General features: G+C 42.3%; 1 protein-coding gene across 7 annotated transcripts in view; it reads left to right on the top strand.

Moving 5' to 3' along the window:
• Nucleotides 1-8,370, top strand: part of XRCC4 (X-ray repair cross complementing 4) — a 156,014-nt gene extending 147,644 nt beyond the window's left edge. For all 7 annotated transcript variants that reach the window (XM_027709372.1, XM_027709370.1, XM_027709374.1 and 4 more), the window contains one exon: nt 6,869-8,370. In XM_027709372.1, the coding sequence (XP_027565173.1) occupies nt 6,869-6,974 (106 nt within the window). In that variant the 3' untranslated portion in view covers nt 6,975-8,370. The remainder of the gene's footprint in view (nt 1-6,868) is intronic.
• Nucleotides 8,371-18,629: the final 10,259 nt, after the last annotated feature.

Raw genomic sequence — 18,629 nt, 5'->3', positions numbered from 1 at the left:
TCCAGAGTGAAAAAAGGTATTACGAATGAGTTAGGAAGTCTTCTCAGCTCATATTCATTTACTTTATGCACCCCAAAGTCTACCTGTACCTATTTTTCCTTGTGTTTTCAATGGACTAGATATGCTGTGTCCTCTTCTGGTTTTTTGGTGTAGTTTTTTGTTTGGTTGGTTTTGGTTTTTTTTGTTGTTGTTGTTTGAGGGGTTTTGTTTGGTTTTTTGTTTGTTTGTTTTTGGTTTTGTTTTGTGTTTTTGTTTTGTTTTGTTTTGTTTTCCCCTGGTTTTGATATTGCTGCTTGAACAGGTTTCAGCTCTCAGCCATCACTGTAGGCGGGGGTTTAATCTTAAATGTCAAAGGTTTGTTCTTATTTCAGAAAAATACGAATGAATTCAGATCTGCAGCTGTGGAGGGGTCAGGAGGAACATAAGGAGAGGTTGAATGGGAGTTAGGAGCAGAAAGGAAAGCAGAATTCTCAGTGCTAAAACAATTTTAAATTCAATAGAGACCTACTGGGGGGGGAAGGGGAAACTTGTTATACTTTGTCTGCTCTGCCTTAGCTTGTAAATTGAATCCTGCTCCCAGTTTATTCAAGTCACTGCTCCCAGATTTATTAAGAACTCACTGCTGCTCTATCTCTCTGAGTGCCTTTTGCGATTAGAAAACACATACCTAAGTGATATCCACATGCTCTACTGTCCCAAAGTGGTTTTCTGCAATAAGCTGATTAAAGTGAATGATCCAAAACCCACTGAACAGATCTGTGGATAATAGGTAATCTGGGCAGAAATAGGCTCCTGGTGGTGCCTAGGTGTACATGTACAAACTGCTCAACAGGGAAAAAGAATGTGCTTAATTCACTTGCAGTTTTTAAAAGATCATTTTTTGGGTTATGTCCATGGATTCTCCTACAACCTTCTGAGAAAAGGATGTTTTTAGCTATAGCTTGTAATTTAAAAAAGATATCAGAGCACCCTAGTCTAGTAGCGAGGGAACCTTTCATCATATGAACGCTGAACTAATCCATTTTTCTTTCAGAATAATTTAAATGTTAATAATGTGGGAAGTGGGGGGTTTCACTGTGTAGCAGTAAATGCAAAGGATGGACCCCAGAGAGCTGAAGGCTGAGCCTGTAGTACATGTAGCTTTGCAAGCACAGACTTAAACTTTTAACTAAATACTTTAACTCTGTTTTTCTCCAGTTAAATGCTCTTGCTTTTGTGATTCGTTTCAACATGATTTTCGGTTGTAGCTGCCGTGTGCAGTCATCAGATTTTGGGGTGGAAAACCCCTCCCTCCACAATCCAGTGCTGCAACAACCATCTCAGCCCTTTCTGCCCTCGGAGGCAGCACAAGGATGCACATTTCCTGTGTGATAAACAAGTCCGAGAGTTTTTATCGGCCCACTCAGGTCTCTGGGCACTGTTTGTGATCCCCCTGAGGGGACTGGAAAGGGTCAGGGAGACCAAGCGGCTCCAGGGTTTGGCAGTGTGGAACAGGGTTGTAACACAGTTTAGCTGGTGCTGGTGTTGCATAAATGTGTATGTGATAATGGCCATGAGAAATATCTCCTAACATTTGCCAATAAATGTGCAATGCACTGGATTTATGAAAGACCTTGACAAAATTCTTAAACAAACCTAGTTTTTGCTTTACTCTGTACTTTTATAGCTATGATTAGGAAATTTGTGATTTTTTCCACAGTGAAGGCAATGGTGCTAGTCTGTTACTAGAAGTGCATGTGGTCTAGTTTATATAAGCAGGAAGGAGTTTAAGTGGAAATGAGCCACAGAAATGTGTGCCACTTGTCTAAAACAAACATGGTTTTGGCCTTTCCTTGTAGGTGACAGCTATTATTACATTTTTAAATAGATCTTTGTTAGTAAGCATCTGCAAACACGTTCAATCAGATGGAAAGATCTAGGACTATATTTATATTACTAAACCAGAATGTTCTTCTTAAATAAGGACCCGCACCAATGCCAATTGAAGTTAATTGGGAATTTGCAAGTGAAAGGATACAAGTCCCTAAAAACCCTCCTGTTTTGTAGGACTAAATAAATAGAGTTAATGACTAGTAGTGTTGTGAGCTGATCTAGAGTGGTTATTGGTTATTATATCAAATATTAAAAGTTATATCATTTAGAGATACATGAGAATCTTCTCAGTGTAGCAGATTTATTTGTGAGTTTGCTCTTGCTACAATCAGTGTGTCCATTTATGTGATGTTTGAGGGACTCCAAGCCCACTTTCCTCCCTCAGACGATCTCCAAGGATTCGTAAAGAAAAAGACAACTTGTACAAGTATAAAACAAAATCATCCCCAATTGATGGTCTCTGGTTCTAGAGCATGAAGAGTGTCACTTGCAGGAGCTGAAGTCAGTGTTTAGCAGTGTTCCTGGGTTTTGGAGTTTTGACTTAAGTTATGTTGATTGAAAGGATTCCAGACTTGTCCTACTGTGCAGGGGCGGTGATGGATGCAGGTGCAGTTGCAGATTGGCCTCCAGCCAGATGAGGAAGCTTAAGAAGGAACATTGATTCCCTGGTTGAGTACTAAATTTGTGGTTGCTGCATTGGAAGTACTCCTTATTAATTGTCTAATTGAACAAGATTATTATTGTTATTATTGTTATTATTGTTGTTATTATTATTAGTGGTGGTGGTGGTGGTTTTATCTGTCTGGTGCCCTTAACTGAGACTAGACTGTTTGCTCAGTACACTGAGCACAGGAAAATGCCACATGTGGACACCTCAGGAATCATTCTGTTCAGCTATTTCTTGAGTATTTTTCTCTAGTTTCTGAGAATTTGTTTTGGGGCCAGGTGTAGGTAGGGCTCTGATGATCTGTGACACCACCATTCTCTTCAGACAATTGAAATTGACAGAAAAGTAGTTCAGTTTCTTCACTAACTGAGGGAAAAGTCCCTCAGCTGTAATTTCAGGTCATGAAGCTGATTGTATCCAGTGAGTTCTTCAAGACTTGCTGGGGTTTACGTTTTGCAGAATCACTTAGAAGTATGTAGGCTTGTTTTCATATAATTTCTAGGAATAAATGCCAACCTAGAGTACACTGGCAAGTGGAATACTCTTAATTCTGCCAAAAAGTAACACATTTTATTTTCTTTTTCCATTCTAAATTGAATTAAAAAGAAAAATACCTCCATAATTTACCTTATATTATAGTCATAGCATATTTGTGTAGGGGAATACCATCATATTTTTAATCACATGTAGCTTCCATTTAGTCTACTTACACTTTTAATTTTCCACTTTAAAGAGCTCTGTCTTCATATGGTGTTCTCAATCCTCTAAGAGGCTATTCCCCTCTTCCATTATCCATTTCTTTTTCTTTTTGTGGTTAAATTTCCTCTTTTTACCCAGTCAAGATGTCTCCCAGTAGCACTGGGAGCACCACGGGATCCTGGTTATTCAAGGCCAAGATTTTACCTATGGCCATGAGCTTTAGTTTCTGTTTGAGATGCCTCAAAATCTTAAGGTTAATGCTGTAATCACCACGAATTCTCTGTCTACAAGCTGCTGCTTCTGCCACCTATTCTTATAACACTATATCAGATTATATCCTCTGTTATTATTAAGCCTTCATTAAGATAAATGTCAAAATGACAAAAGTGAACCATTAAACTAAGATAAGGAAAGATGTACATGCTGAGAAATTCAGCCTTTTCCTAAACCACTGGTGATAGCTGAGATCTCCCCTCTTAGAAAAATGCCAGCTTATGGTTGGAACTGATTATTTTACTTAATAAAAAAATGAGGAAAATAATGCAATGGTTGAAGGGCACGAGGATGCCTCCCAGATTAGTCAAGTTTCTTGGAAAGTCTTTATATCTATGTTAATTTAAAAGGGTATTTCTCTTTCCAAATCCCATGGGAGTTGCAACATGCGGGGCTGGCTCTACAAGAATAGAAAAGTGCAGGAATCCTTCATCTTTCCAGAAAAAAAGTGGTTATTTGTGTAGCTCCTCTGCAAAGCCATCACCTTGCATGGCTTCGAGTTCCTGTGCTGTAAAGCACCAAAGTGTTTCATGTCTTCTGTTCCTTGCAGCTCTTACTCAGCTGTGGAAAGAAATATCAAGTCATGTAACCACTTTCTTCCAAGTCTTGGGCCAGGATCTCAGCTGGTGTAAGTCAGCAGAGCTCCATGGACATTATTAGTGCTCCAGTGATTCACACCAGCTGTGCGTCTAGTCCTCTGTCTCAATTTATGAACTAAATGTCAGGAAATATGAAATGATCTCTTATAGTCAGCAGTTCTCCAGATGTGTTAATGGATTTTAAGTTTACCAAAAAGGCAAGACTTCAAAAAGAGATCCAGCAGAATGAACTTTCAAGAAGAATGCCTTACTTACAGCCTTTTTGGCAAGAGAGGGCTATACAACTCGCGGCAATTTGAAGACGTTAACTCAGTTATGCATCAGGATATGGTAACACAGCCTCACTGAGAAGCTAAGATTCAAAATAACTTAACAGCACAAAGCAAGCTGTTGCCACTCAGTGAGTAATTGCCATGCAAATAGGAATCACCAAATCTTAAAACCAAAAATTAAGTTTCTTGTGATCTTTGTGTGAAGAGCCTAATGCTTCCATTCTGGTAGTGCAGTTGGGTTTATTCACAGGCCTGGTGTTACAGCTTTTGGAGATTAAATGAGGACCATGTTGTTACAAGGACACAGAAGCTTAACAGTTCTCACTGTGTGATGTTAAAACTCAATGGTGACTTGGCTTATGGGTGTGATCTCAAATATAGTGTTGAAAACACTTATTTTAGCCAATGAGAATGAAATGGTCGTTGACATTGCATAAGCACCATCAGGCTTACCTGTCCAAATCTAATACTGGAATAGGTGTAACCTCATACTCAACAGATGTGGGGTCTCAGAAGTCTTTTATTCCTAAATGCTTTAATGATATATGAGCATATGCTCCAAAAACCAAAAAAACCTTCCATACCTAAAATATCCCCTGGTGGTACAGAGGTCTTCACAGCCTAATTTATGTGCTAATGAGACCTTTCAGAATTAATTAAAATTTAGTGTGTGGCTCCACACTATGTGATTTACATGTGTTGTTCTCACTGGAGACTTGATGCTTTGGATAGACCCAGAAAAGTAAAAGAACAACGTGTCTTCAATGCTCCATTGAGTGAACTTGAGAGTAACTCTTTGTTGGGGTGTGTTGCCTATATATTTTTATTAAATTAGGGCAGAAATAAGTTGATTTCTGGCAATCAGAATAGTGTGGAGTGCTCTGAGGGTCCAATTCTGACAGGTCTGTTTCACAGTTAATCCCAGTGACTTTTGGTGAGACAAACAGTTGTCTCTGCATACCAAAAGGAGAATAAACAATGCTTGGACACAAATTACTCAGGCCTGAAGATGAACATTTTGGAAGAGTCCTGATAGAAAGCCAGTTAGACTTTCAGGTAAAGTAACTATTGTAATCTGAATATAGCAACACATTGAATTTAGAGGGGTTTGCGGAACTGGAGTGGTGGATTGAGTGGTGAGGAAACCCCTTTGAATACTCAAGACCACTTGGGAAGTGACAGCATCCAGGACTCAGCATTTACTGGGGTTTTGCTGATTCCTCAGGAGCACAGGGGGAACAAAATGAAATTCATTCCCCAGATCCACAGCAGGAAGGTCCATAATGGGAGCTCTGACCCTCCAAGGGGTCAAGGAACTGGAAATATGAGAGGCTGTGAGTCATGTGAGGCAGTGCCTGGTGACTTAAGGAGCTCACTGCATCTTGAAATCACAGTGTTTCATAGAGACTTCTGCTCCCTGGAGATTTCTAGGGATGAAGTTTGGAAAACTTGGCTCTGAATCAGTTTGAAACCAAATTTTAAAAATTGCTGAATTTCACTTGCTGTGTTGGCTCTGCAGTGTGGAGTGGTTGAAGGCAAAATAAATGCTTGAATCAGTTTGAAAATTAAGATTGTATTTGTGAGCCCTCACAGGGAAACCCTTACTTGAGAGTAAGAGCAACACTCTTCACCACCTCTGTCCAGTCCTTCCCATCCTGGTGGCTGACATGTTGGCCTTGGGAATGTATGAGTTTTTCACCTGTTGTCAGGATTGCACCAGTGGAATATACCTGGTCATGAAGCCATCGACCCTTATGAAACTCCAGTCAGCCCCAAAACCTGCAATACAAGCATGTCAGATCTGATTCCTGCTTCCTACCCCAATTCCCTGCAGCCAAGGACTGAGGCAAGATTGGGAGATCATGTCTTACTTTGAATGCAAGGAGTGATGCTGACCTGGAATGTCTTGTCACTGAAAACACACATGCCTGTGATTCATAATTCTCTAAGCTCACAGAAGTAAGGTTTTCTGTGCAGGATTCATTTTTTTTTGTGTATTCAACCTGTACATATAAGATTAATATGATAAAATTAATACAGGGGTCAGAAGCTGTTGCAAATGCCACCGTTTTTGGAAACACAGGATACCTCACCTTCCCAGGCATAACGGCAGAGCCTTACTGGAATGGTGTCCTGGAGAGACAGGAGAAATAGGGCACATGGGCTCTTGGCATGTTTTCAGCATCTTTCCTGCCCTCCCTCGCTCTCCCTGTGGAAACTCAGGGTGAAATGGTCATTCTCAGGGTTTTAAAAAAAAATTGTGATGAAATAGCTGAAGCTTTGACATTTATAAGCCGAATTTCATCTGTTTTGCCACTGCCGTCTCTGCAAGTGATTGGGTCTTTCAAAAACCACTTTTCTCTTAGATGCAAACTTAACAAAAATCTCAGAATTCACTGTGAAGGGTTACTTTGGCAAAGCATATGTTGGAATTATTTATATCTTTATCTAAATCTGTTTTATATCCCTTTGCTTTACATTTCCAGACCTGACCTGGCCTCACAGAAGACATCCGGCCAGCATTCTGTGGATTGGAACCTGGAAACACTGAAGAACACTTGTGAGCCAGAGGACCTCTTCGATGACATGTAGTCACATGTGGGCTGAGAGACAGACTGGTGCTTCTACCAGAGATAAGCTGTAAAACTAAAGGCTTTTTTTTGTAGAGTAGAGCCAAGATTTGTGCTCTGAGGTGGTTTCCAGTGGCACACCCCTCTAAACCCTCTTGCACTGCACTTGTTCCCCATTCCTCACTATGAGTTTGTAGACCCTGATAGACCTGATTTGTGATGGTCTTAAAAAATAGTTTATCCCGTTTTATCAAGTGTATAAGGGAAGGGAGAGCACCACTGAGGTGTTTTTTACATCCTCATAGTCAGTGGCTACTGGCTGTATTCAGGTTTTCCAGATGTCCCCAGAGAATGTCCGACAAAAGATTTTAAGCTACTGCTGTACTTAACCTTACATGCCAACCCTTTCTTAGCTCAGCCTAAACATAATCTAGATAAATCATCTTCAGCTTTGCAGGTTTAGAATAGTCTCTTCTGATTCAAAGCATCCAAAGAAATACCTTTTTATTTGAAGGTTCTCTGCAGCATTAATGCATTATAAGCTTTTCTTGCTCTTGGAAGTAAAGTGCTTCTAAAGTAGATATTGACTCTATTTTAAGCTTCTGTAGAAACCCATAGCATTTAAAAAGATTGTCATTTTTGATACTTCAACATTTTCCTTAAGGTGGTTTCTAAAAAGAAATAAATAAAATGCATTCTAAAAGGACATCAATTTTGTTCTTATTTGCTTAGACACTATGAGTAAAGACAGAGTTAGCAAAATGTGTTAATGCATGAAGGCAGTCTTTAAAGTCTTCTGTGCTCTGTGGCTTGCAAAGGTCCTTGGTAAAACACCTACTTGGTATTTCTGAAACGGCCACTTATTTAGGCTCTGATTCTGCCAAAATTCCATCCTATAATTTATTAAAAGCACCCATGTAGGTATTTGCAGCATCATGGACTCTTATAGGAACACAAGGGTCTGGGAATATTACATTTAAGCATTCCTCCCTGGAAAAACGGTCACAGCATTTTAAATTCACAGAGGGCTTTGGGACAGTGTTATAAATCACACGGTAAAAATAAGAATGGCTAAAATATTTTGCTTGCTGAAAAGGCTTTGTGCCTGAGAAGCGGCAGGGCCACAAAAGCCCTATTCATACACACATTCAAAATCTTCCAGTGCTGATCTGACAATGCTTTCAGCAAAAGCTCGTATATGATTCCAGTTTTGGAGTGAATATGTTCCATGACTTAACCTGAAGTGGAAGAGCTTGGTTTAATTGTGCCTGCAGCAGAAAATGAAGGTAAATGAAGCTGAACATCCCACAAAACTCTGCTTTCAGGATGCTGTTGGTTTCTAGTGGCAAAATGTTGTTGTACAAATAGGAAATGTTACATGCCATGGGCAGATGTAATAAAGTCTGTCAGAGTATTTATTATTTTCTCTTTTTTTTCTTCTTTTTTGAGGTTTATATAGTCATTTGAACAGAAAATTACGTGATGGGGGTTACACACCTTGGGCTGTGTGAGCACAGGTGTGTTGTCTGGTGAGGGCAGTCGTGGTACAGAGCCAGTTTCCAATCAGCTGAGACTGGTTTTATTCACAGGGACACCTTCCCTTCCCTGGAAATCTACACGCAATATGTCAATGTCCACAGCCTTATGGGAAGTGTCAGTGAAATCCTCCTTTCTGAAGATTTATGTGAGAAGCTGTTGGTTTTCTGAAGATTAAGTTTCCATTTTCCAGTTGGCTTTGAAGAGGAATGACCCACCAGTCTTAAAACCAGTTTAGGACTCTGTGTAAGTCTTTTATCATGTGAGAGCAATGTTGCCAAAGCTGCAGAAAATTCTTCATGATGTGCATTTGTCTCCTTTATCCTCAATCTCATTCATCCCAGTGCATGGAGATAGACCCAGTGGTCCCATTGACCAAGCCAGGTAAAATCCATTTCAGACTACCCTGTGATGGCTGGGAAGGGAACTCAGTTGCTTCTCCCCCACCCAAAATATTTCATTGATGACAAAAGACAAAATAGAGAAACATGCCCACAAATGGGTTTTTCAAGGCAGGAAATTAACCAAAGTTAGGAAACACAGATCAAATTTCAGAGATCCTTTATTAATACTTTGATATTACTCTGCAAATGATTTCCCAGGTAATTCTTTTTTCATCACTTTAAACTGTACTTCTGGAGAAGATGAAACATGTAGTTGTTTTACAGGAAGAAAAACATATCTTTCAATAAAGGTTTGGACTCATCCAGATTTTTATACCTTAATGTAACTTCTTAGGCAGACTGTACATTCTAATTTGTCGTTAGAAGTCTGGGTTTATCCAACAAATCTTGAAAAGCAAAGCTCAAAAATATTTATTTTCAAGACAGCAAGAAGAAGGTTCTGAACCAAAAAACCTCGCTCTTTTCTTAAGGAAGTGCTGTGTAAAGGGTTGCCTTTGGGATGATAGTGTTATTTTGATTTTGAGATCATGTTTTGACAATCTACATCACTATTTTAACTACCTTCTCACTATTATTCCCAAAAGCAAACACTCCTGTCTATGTGTGTATTGGATATATTGTTCTTCCTCACTTTGTACCTGTAACATATAAATGATTGTGTGTATAAATGTCTTTCTCTGGAAATATTTAGTATAGTCTAGCTGGGTTTGACAGCTTCTGCACTTTGATTTAGAAGCCTGGAGGTGCTTGAGGATAGAAAAAGCCTTCACACATGGGAATTCACATGCTGTTATATGTTTAAGGCAAAACTTCTTCCGGTTTTGTGGGTAAAATACAATGTAGGAATAGTGAAGTAAGGAAAGGAAGGAAAACAAGGTAATAAAAACATGTCCAGGCTGCTTATAGGCTGAAGATGATATATTTGAGGGTTTTCATCAACCATCAGTCTTCTCATCACTTTTCGTCCAAATATTTTTCTGCTCTCATTAAATCTTTTTCCTAATAATTTCCTTTTGGTGATCTGTCATCCTCTGTATAATTTTTTTATCTCCAGTATAATGTTGGTCAACACCTGAATTTTCATCCTTCTCTGACCATTGAATGATTTCCCTGCTATTATAATTACAGTCCAAAATCAATTTCATTCATAAGATTCATCAGTATTAATCTGCTAGTGCTAGGAAAATGAAACACTCTGAATTTTTAAAACCAACACTACTAAAAAACGGTCTTTAGCTTTTTGCCTCTCCTGAGATTTAAACCAATGAGTCCTCCTAGAACAGTCTTCCTACTTGGAAACAAACAGATTAAACCATTTTAATATTTAAGCTGTCCTTATTATCGTCCTCCCCCACACAGAGCTTTTGTTTATTTGAGGCAGTCTCAGAGGAATATTTGATGGGAAAATTTATGTCCAGACATGCATATCCACTCCAGTACTTTCTGAAGGGCCTGAAGGTACATATTTAATTATCTGGCTTTATGCAACTACTGTTGTTGTAGGTAATAGTCATCAATACAGCATGTAGTACCTATGTTGCTCTGAGTAAATATATAACGTCATATTGTCCTTCTTTTCCTGCTTAATTAATTATCATTTGAAATGTGTGCATCTCATTTCTAGCGCATTGTTCTGATTCTCAATGACTGAGAGACGAGGGTTAAGCCCAGAATTTAATCAGTTTAATCACCTACCACAATTTTCTTATGTAGCTTCCGCTTTTCTTTCTGAGATGTTACAAGATGCTCTTTGGCTTTCAAGGTGGTTGAAGGATGATTTTTAAAAATTGATTTTGATTTTAGCTGAAAGCCAGAGTTCTGAACAGAAAAGGCTGGAGATTGGTCTGTCCTCCAGACTTAATTGCACGTAAAAAATGAAAAGGTGGAAAAATACATTTACAGGACTTCTGCACCCTCGAGAGCAGTGGAGTAGTTCACCTCAAATTTACAAAGACACTTGGGAGAGCTTTTATGTCAGAAAGAAATGAGGAGCCAGAGAAGTAAAGAAATACTTATATTAAATAGTCATTCAAAATGTATCAAATGTGAAATACTGTGCTTAAGCTTTTGACTTCCTGCTGTATTAGGAAAGCAAATATCAGAAGTGCTCTCTGGTAGCATCTCCATGCCCTCACAAGGGCAGTAGAACCCTGATATTGAATAACCAAGGTTCAGAACTGAAGCAAATAATGTCTGCCACAGCTATACTTCTCCTGAAATTGTCTCTCTGCAATTGATGGAGGGAAGGGCCAGTATCCTTCTCCTTGTGTCTGCGTGTGTTTTAGTTTTATGACTCCATCCTTCTCTCCACAGAGCCAAAACCAGAAGAGATGGGAAGTGAAATCAGCCACCTAGAGAAACTGCACTAATAAGTATCTATGAAAATAAGAGCGTATTCCCAAGAACGAAAGAGCAATTGAGACATTTAATATAAATATCCATAATAAATTAATCAGAGCTGATTTATGATGAGGGATGTTTTATGCTGCAAAGATGTGGAGGAGGTGAAATAATTTCTGCCTTGCACTTGACCCTGTCTCATTCCCCCTCATGCATGCCTTGGGAAGATGTGACAAACCTCCTCATGACAAATCCCGGGAATGTTGTATCTTCCCCTTTGACTTCAGCCAGGCTCAGCAGCCGAACTGGATGATGATTTATTGCAATTGCTCAATAATGATCTTTTCTAAGACCAAAATAAGCTATTGTTTTGCAATCTTTTTGTTTTGTTTTGTTTTTGTTTTTAATCTTGATTTTGCTTTCAGTTTTGTAAAGAGGAACAAGCAATTTTCTCCAAGTGGAACTGCTGTGAGGATCTTCCCTGTTGCTGTAACCAGTTTCAATGGCAGGTTCAGCTGCCTTCAGGTCAGGTTTTTGCATCTTCCAGCAGGTATATTTGCTTAATTAAGCATAACCAGAGGTGTGTATGGGCATATGTTCCTCCTGAAGAGCAGGGAAACCTGCACGTTTCACCATGCAACTTGCAGACTTGCTTGAGACTCCTGCAGGGAGGGACATCTCTTGAAGTTATACTCCCAAAATTAGGCAGTCCAGACAAGAGTTTGAAGCATGAAAACCACTGGCACTTCCCAAGACAACGAGATGTGGGAGGGTGACCTTGTTTGGTTTCATCAGTCCAGTTCAATTAAACTCAAGAAATTAAACTTAACCAGCACAAGAAGATACACAAGCCAGAAAAGAAAAAAAAGAAAAAGAAAACGAAGATGCAGTATTTGATTTCACAAAAAATCAATAGCTTCTTCATATCTTCTCCCTTCTCCTTAGCACATAACTGATTTGAAGGAAATTTTAAAAATCAGTTTGAAGTGGAGGCAGGCACATTCCAGGCAGCTTTTAGTGCCTTATAGTGATTTCTATTTCACAGCTCAGGGGAGGCTTCTCAGCAGGGCTGGCCTGAGCCCCTTTGTTCCCTTATGGCTTGTGGTTGTAACACACTTGCCCTCCCTCTCACCAGGGCTGAGTTGCCAAAGAAGAAGTTACTCCACACCCAGCCCTGTGATTACAATTTCAATAGAAAATTGTCTCAAAATAAAATCCCTTTGAGAGCCTCATAAATGTCTCAATAAATTCTACTGACAGTGGTATGTTTCTTTATTTGCCTGGCTAGATTTTTGCTTTAGCCCCTTTTGTAATGAATTGCTTTCCATTGTGGCACAAAATTACTTGACAAGAGTTTTGCTGGGGCTGTGTAAGTCAAGCCTTCGCCTCACTGTAGTCAACCGTAAACCTTGTGCAGACTTCAGGGGAGCAAGGGTGTGACTTATGTGCTTTCTAAAGAAAAACAGTACTTTTAAAGTACATAAAAATGGCTAAGGTGGAAGAGTAGGAGCCAAACAGAGGCATTTCAGGGACAGGAGGGCTCTGATGTTTAGCTTGATGTATGAAAAGGTATCTCCCTTGGGGGATTGACATATTAGTTTATAAGAGAGAAGAGCCCAGGCTGGAGCCTGTGATACCACCAGTGGCCCCAGTCCTTGAGGTGGGTGCAGTTCAAGGGATCCTCTCTGCCTTCCTGCTCTCACTACTGAGGGATGCTCTACATTATCCAGGTGTGCCAAAAACAGAACTTGGGAGCTTTGGATGACTTCTGAATTAAAACTCACCTGTGAATTTAATTGAGCTCAATATAGGGTTGGGTGAAGAACTTGCACCCTGCTCCACCAAAAACTACTTCTCCTGTAAGACCTTTGGTCGATCATTTTGTGGTCTTTCAAAATCACAAAGCAGCACTGAGTATGCTCATTGTCCTTCCATCCAAGGTCAGAGCTGAATCTGGCCCTGCTCTTCAACATCTAGAGGTTAAAGCAATGCTATGCCCTGGTGTTTGACACAACAAAGTGAGTTGTGTTTCAGCCAGTGCCAGAAAATTCCAGATATTTAAATGTGGTGCTCTCAGGTAACCACACAATCCCTTTATATATAACATGTGTGTGTTTGCAGCCACAGAAAAGCCTTTGCTGTGCAAGTTATCACCCCGCATAGGGTGACGTTAGGCACAGGTGCAGGTGCATGACACCCTTGTTATCAGCAGAAGGAAAAGGTGGGTTTTGTTCCAAGAGCAGGATCTGTAACCTCACAGCTGGACAAGATCTAACTTGAATTACTGCCTCTCGTCTACCTGTGTGTCTCCTTTTAAAACATCCTGGTCTCCACTTACCTTTCTACACATTTGGATCATGTTGCCCTGTATGAAAAACATTTCCTGCGTTTCAGGCTGAGAGATGTTTCACTGGCTGTATTTGATTTTGTATTGTAGTATTTGGTTTCTGCGGCCAAGTGTTTTTAGATTGAATTGCAGTGTTCTTGAGACATTGTTATTATGGCTGTTTGATTTGATCACAGATGGATAACAACAAGCCTAGTCCCAGGGAATCAGCCCCAGTGGCTGCTGCTTCCTCTCAGAATCACAGGATCACTGGGGTTGGAAAATCCCTCCCAGCCCTTCCAGTCCACCCTGTGCCCGATCCCCACCTTGTCACCCAGCCCAGAGCACTGAGTGTCATGTCCAGTCATTCCTTGGACACCTCCAGGGATGGGGACTCCACCACCTCCCTGGGCAGCCCCTTCCAATGCCTGACAGCCCTTTCTAGGAAGAAATTCCTCCTGATCTTCAACCTGACCCTCCCCTGGCACAGCTTGAGGCCATTTCCCCTTGTCTGGTCCCTTGTTCCCTGGGAGCAGAGCCCAACCCTGCCCTGGTTCCACCCTCCTGTCAGGGAGCTGTAGAGACTGAGAAGGTCCCCCCTGAGCCTCCTTGTCTCCAGGCAGAGCTCCCCCAGCTCCCTCAGCTGCTCCTGGTGCTCCAGACCCTTCCCCAGCTCTGTTCTGTTCCCTTTCCAAGACATGCTCCAGCCCCTCAATGTGTCTCTTGCCTCAGGGCCCCAGACCTGGACACAGCACTGGAGCTGCCTCAGCAGTGCCCAGCACAGGGACAATCCCTGCCCTGGCCCTGCTGGACTCACTGTTCCGGACACTGCCCTGTTCCCTGTGCCAGCCCATTGCTGGATCTGTGGGGAAGGTGGTTGCTGTGCAGTTGCTTTGTTTGTTGTCTCCATCGACATACCAGATCCCACAGCTGAGGGAGGAGGATTGGTCATGGTGCCTTGTTTCCTGTTCATATCTCACATGAGTTCATTAGAATTATGAACATGTTGTCATCATGGCTAGGCTTCGCGAACGAAGATTTGGGAAGGACTCTACCCACGTTTCTTGCAAGCGCGTTGGTGGCTAAAAAGGCCAATACGAGATAGACACGTCCGGTTGCAAAAGACACAGCAGAAAGACTCCTTAGATGGTATATTCTGCAAGGCTCGATTCTTTCTGCGTTGTCTTTTCTCCTCAAGAGTGATCCTGCGTGCTTTCTCAAAAGCATCAGCAGCATTATAAATGGTCTGTCTCCAGGCCTCCCGATTAGAGGCCAGAGTAGACCAGTTATGGTGATCAATATGCCCAAGGCTGAGTTGTTGCTTCAAGGAGTCCTTGTATCTTTTCTTCGGAGCTCCTCTCTTGCGACAGCCAGTGGCAAGTTCACCATAGAGCAGGATCTTAGGGAGGCGGTGGTCCTTCATCCTGGAGACGTGCCCTGCCCATCGCAGTTGCGTTCTCAGTAGCATGGCCTCAATACTTGTGATTGCTGCCTGTTCAAGAACAGATGTATTGGTCACGTAGTCTGACCAGTGGATGTTTAGGATTGTGCGGAGGCAGCGTTGATGGAAGCGTTCTAGGAGACGCAGGTGGTGGCGGTAGATGACCCATGATTCAGAACCATATAAAAGAGTAGACAGCACTATGGCTCTGTAAACACTGATCTTGGTACTTTTCTTCAAGTGTTTATTACGCCAGACTCTTTTATGGAGCTTTCCAAAGGCACTATATGCCTTTGCTAACCTATTGTCTATCTCCCCGTCGATCTTACCATCTGAGGAGATGAGGCTGCCTAAGTAATTAAACTGTTGGACTGATTTGAGTTCTGACTGGCCGATGGTGATGTGGGGATGATGGAGGACTTCCTGAGGTGCAGGTTGATGGAGAACTTCAGTCTTCTTTAAGCTGACTTCCAGCCCAAAGAGCTCAGCAGCATCTGCAAAGCAGGATGTTAAACGCTGCAGAGCTGCTTCTGTGTGGGCAACAAGGGCAGCGTCATCAGCATAAAGCAGCTCCCGGACAAGATGGTTTAGGGTCTTAGTGTGGGCCTTCAGTCGCCTTAGGTTGAATAGGCTTCCATCAGTACGATATCGAATGTAAATACCGTCCTGATCATCGAGGTCTGCCGTGGCCCTTTGGAGCATCATGCTGAAAAAGACTGTGAATAAGGTAGGAGCGAGAACGCAGCCTTGTTTCACGCCATTCTTTATTAGAAAGGGCTCAGAAAGTGTGTTGCCATATCTGACTTGGCCGTGCTGATCCTCATGAAGTGAGATGATCATTTTAAGGAACTTGGGGGGACAACCTAAACGTTCCAAAATCTGCCAAAGACCTTTTCTGCTCACAGTATCGAAAGCCTTGGTGAGGTCGACAAAGGTTACATAGAGACCTTTGTTCTGTTCCCTACACTTCTCTTGCAGTTGTCTGAGAACAAATATCATGTCTGTGGTGCTCCTGTTGGCTCTGAAGCCACACTGACTTTCAGGTAGAATTTCTTCTGCTATAGCGGATATTAGTCTGTTCAGGAGTATTCTTGCCAAGATTTTGCCAGCAATGGAGAGCAGAGTAATACCACGGTAATTTGAGCAGTCTGATTTAGTACCTTTCTTCTTATACAAGGTGATGATGACTGCATCACGAAGGTCTGAAGGTAGTTCGCCTAGTTCCCAACAGCGCACCACAAACTCGTGAAATTTAGCATGGAGTGCAAGGCCCCCATGTTTCCAGACTTCGGGTGGAATTCCATCAACCCCAGCTGCCTTGCCGATTTTCACCTGCTGTATGGCCTTGAGGGTTTCTCCTAAAGTGGGGGCAGTATCCAATTCGAATTTCACCGGTTGTTGTGTGATGGACTGAATTGCTGAGTCTTGTACTACACGGTTGGTACTGAAAAGAGTCTGAAAGTGTTCAGACCATCTATTCAGAATGGAGGTTTTATCTGTCAGAAGCGTTTGACCATCTGCACTGAGTAGTGGGCTTTGGACTTGGTACGTAGGCCCATATGCTGTTTTCAGGGCCTCATAGAATCCTTTGTGATCCCCTGTATCTGCACATAGTTGAGTTTTTGCAGCTAGATCGGTCCACCACTTGTTCTGGATGACACGGAGTTTCTGCTGAAGCTTGCTGCATGCAAGACGAAAGGCTGTTTTTCTTGCGTGACAGGATGGCAGTGCAAGGTGTGCTTGGTGGGCAGTTCTCTTATTCCTCAACAAGTCCTGGATTTCTTGATTGTTTTCATCAAACCAGTCCTTGTTCTTCTTGAGGGAGAACCCTAAGGATTCTTCAGAGGATTGCAGGATGCAGCTTTTAATGTGATACCAAATTGTTTCAGGAGAGGAATCTGCAGGATTTGTGGGATGGTTTTCGAGCCTGGTTTGAAGATTTGTCTGGAATCTTTCTCTTACTGTGGCTGATTGGAGATCGTTAACTTGAAGTCTTCTCCTTGGGATACTGCCCCTTTTGGGTTTGAATTTGAGAATGAAGTTGAGTTTACAGCGCACAAGCCGATGGTCTGTTTGGCATTCTGCGCTGGGCATCACGCGGGTATGGAGGACATCGCGGACATCTCTCCGACGCACCAAGACATAATCAATGAGGTGCCAATGCTTAGACCTGGGGTGCATCCAGGTTGTCTTCAGACTATTTTTCTGCTGAAAGATAGTGTTAGTTATGGTAAGCTGTTGCTCTGCACAGAATTCTAGCAGAAGTCGACCATTATCATTGCAGTTTCCAACACCATGCTTGCCTAGTATTCCTTTCCAAGCTTCAAAATTCTTACCTACTCTGGCGTTGAAATCACCAAGGATAATGATCTTATCATCTGCGGGCACCTTTTGGGTAAGGCAGCGCAGGTCAGTGTAAAATTTATCTTTTTCAGCAGGGTCAGCTTGGAGAGTTGGGGCATATATACTGAAGATGACAACGTGTTGCTTGTTGTTTAGTGGAAGGCATAGGGAGATAATGCGGTCAGAGTGACCTGTCGGCAGATTTTCGAGTTTAGGGACAATAGAGTTTTTGATCATGAAACCGACACCTGAGAGATGTTTTTCGGTTCTGGACTTACCTGACCAAAAGAGTGTGTAACCGGCACCATGTTCTCTGAGGCTGCCTTCCTCGTGAAGGCGAACTTCGCTGAGAGCAGCAATGTCGATGTTGAGACGAGCCAGTTCATGGGCAATTAGGGCAGAACGTCGCTCAGGACGCCCACTGTTCGCAGAATCGAGCATGGTTCTGATGTTCCAACATGCTAGAGTTAATTTGGGTACACCTTTGGAGGCAGGTGCATGCCTTTGTCTTTTGCTCTTTGTGCGACCGCATTGGAAGAAGATGCCCGTTGGTCTGCGGTTAACCAACCGGGTGAAGGTGGAGATGAGCTTTGTTTAGGCCACCTTTTCTAGGCCCCTCTCCGAGTGGAGCAAGCAGTGCTATCCTTGAGAAGGCTGCTTGGTCGTTCAGGGTGCTGCCCCAAGAGACTCTCATCTCCGTCAGTCTCAAATGACCAATATCCTGAACCGCCTGCATGCAGGGTTGAGTCTGCGGCTCCCAGTGCACCTTTCACCTACCGTTTCGACCCTCGCCCGTCGCTGCAGGACTTTTTGCATGTGGGTAAAGCCTTCAAGCCTGCGCAATGAATTTTTTAGGTGAGATGCAGTATGCGCGGAACTGAACCCACCCTTTAATCCTGAGGTTCATCTGCCAGGGCCAAGCGAGCTTGGACGGTGGCAGCGAGGTCCTCGGGACGTAGGTTTGATTAGAGTGACCTTCTCTTAGATGGATGGCCTTACAGGGCTAAGCGAGCTCCATCTGCCCGGGTTTGAGATTAGAGTTGTCCTTCTCCTAGGATGATTGCCAGAAGGCTAACGGGCTCATCCTGCCCAAGAATGTAATGTATCTGACCCTATGGTTTTGACCTGTCTGGCATGGGCGACCCTACCGAAGGCATGTACCATCGCCAGTATAGCTCGCAACCACATATGGGCACACATGGTCTGTGCCTGTCAGAGCGATCTGGGCAAGTCCCTCACTTCCCACCCCACTATCACCTAACTATACACAATCTCAAGGAGACACCC

This window comes from Neopelma chrysocephalum, unplaced genomic scaffold (genome assembly GCF_003984885.1).
Source record: "Neopelma chrysocephalum unplaced genomic scaffold, ASM398488v2 Primary Assembly neopelma1_96773, whole genome shotgun sequence".
In the NCBI taxonomy this organism is placed as follows: Eukaryota; Metazoa; Chordata; class Aves; order Passeriformes; family Pipridae; genus Neopelma; species Neopelma chrysocephalum.
This window is presented reverse-complemented; position numbering and strand designations above follow the sequence as displayed.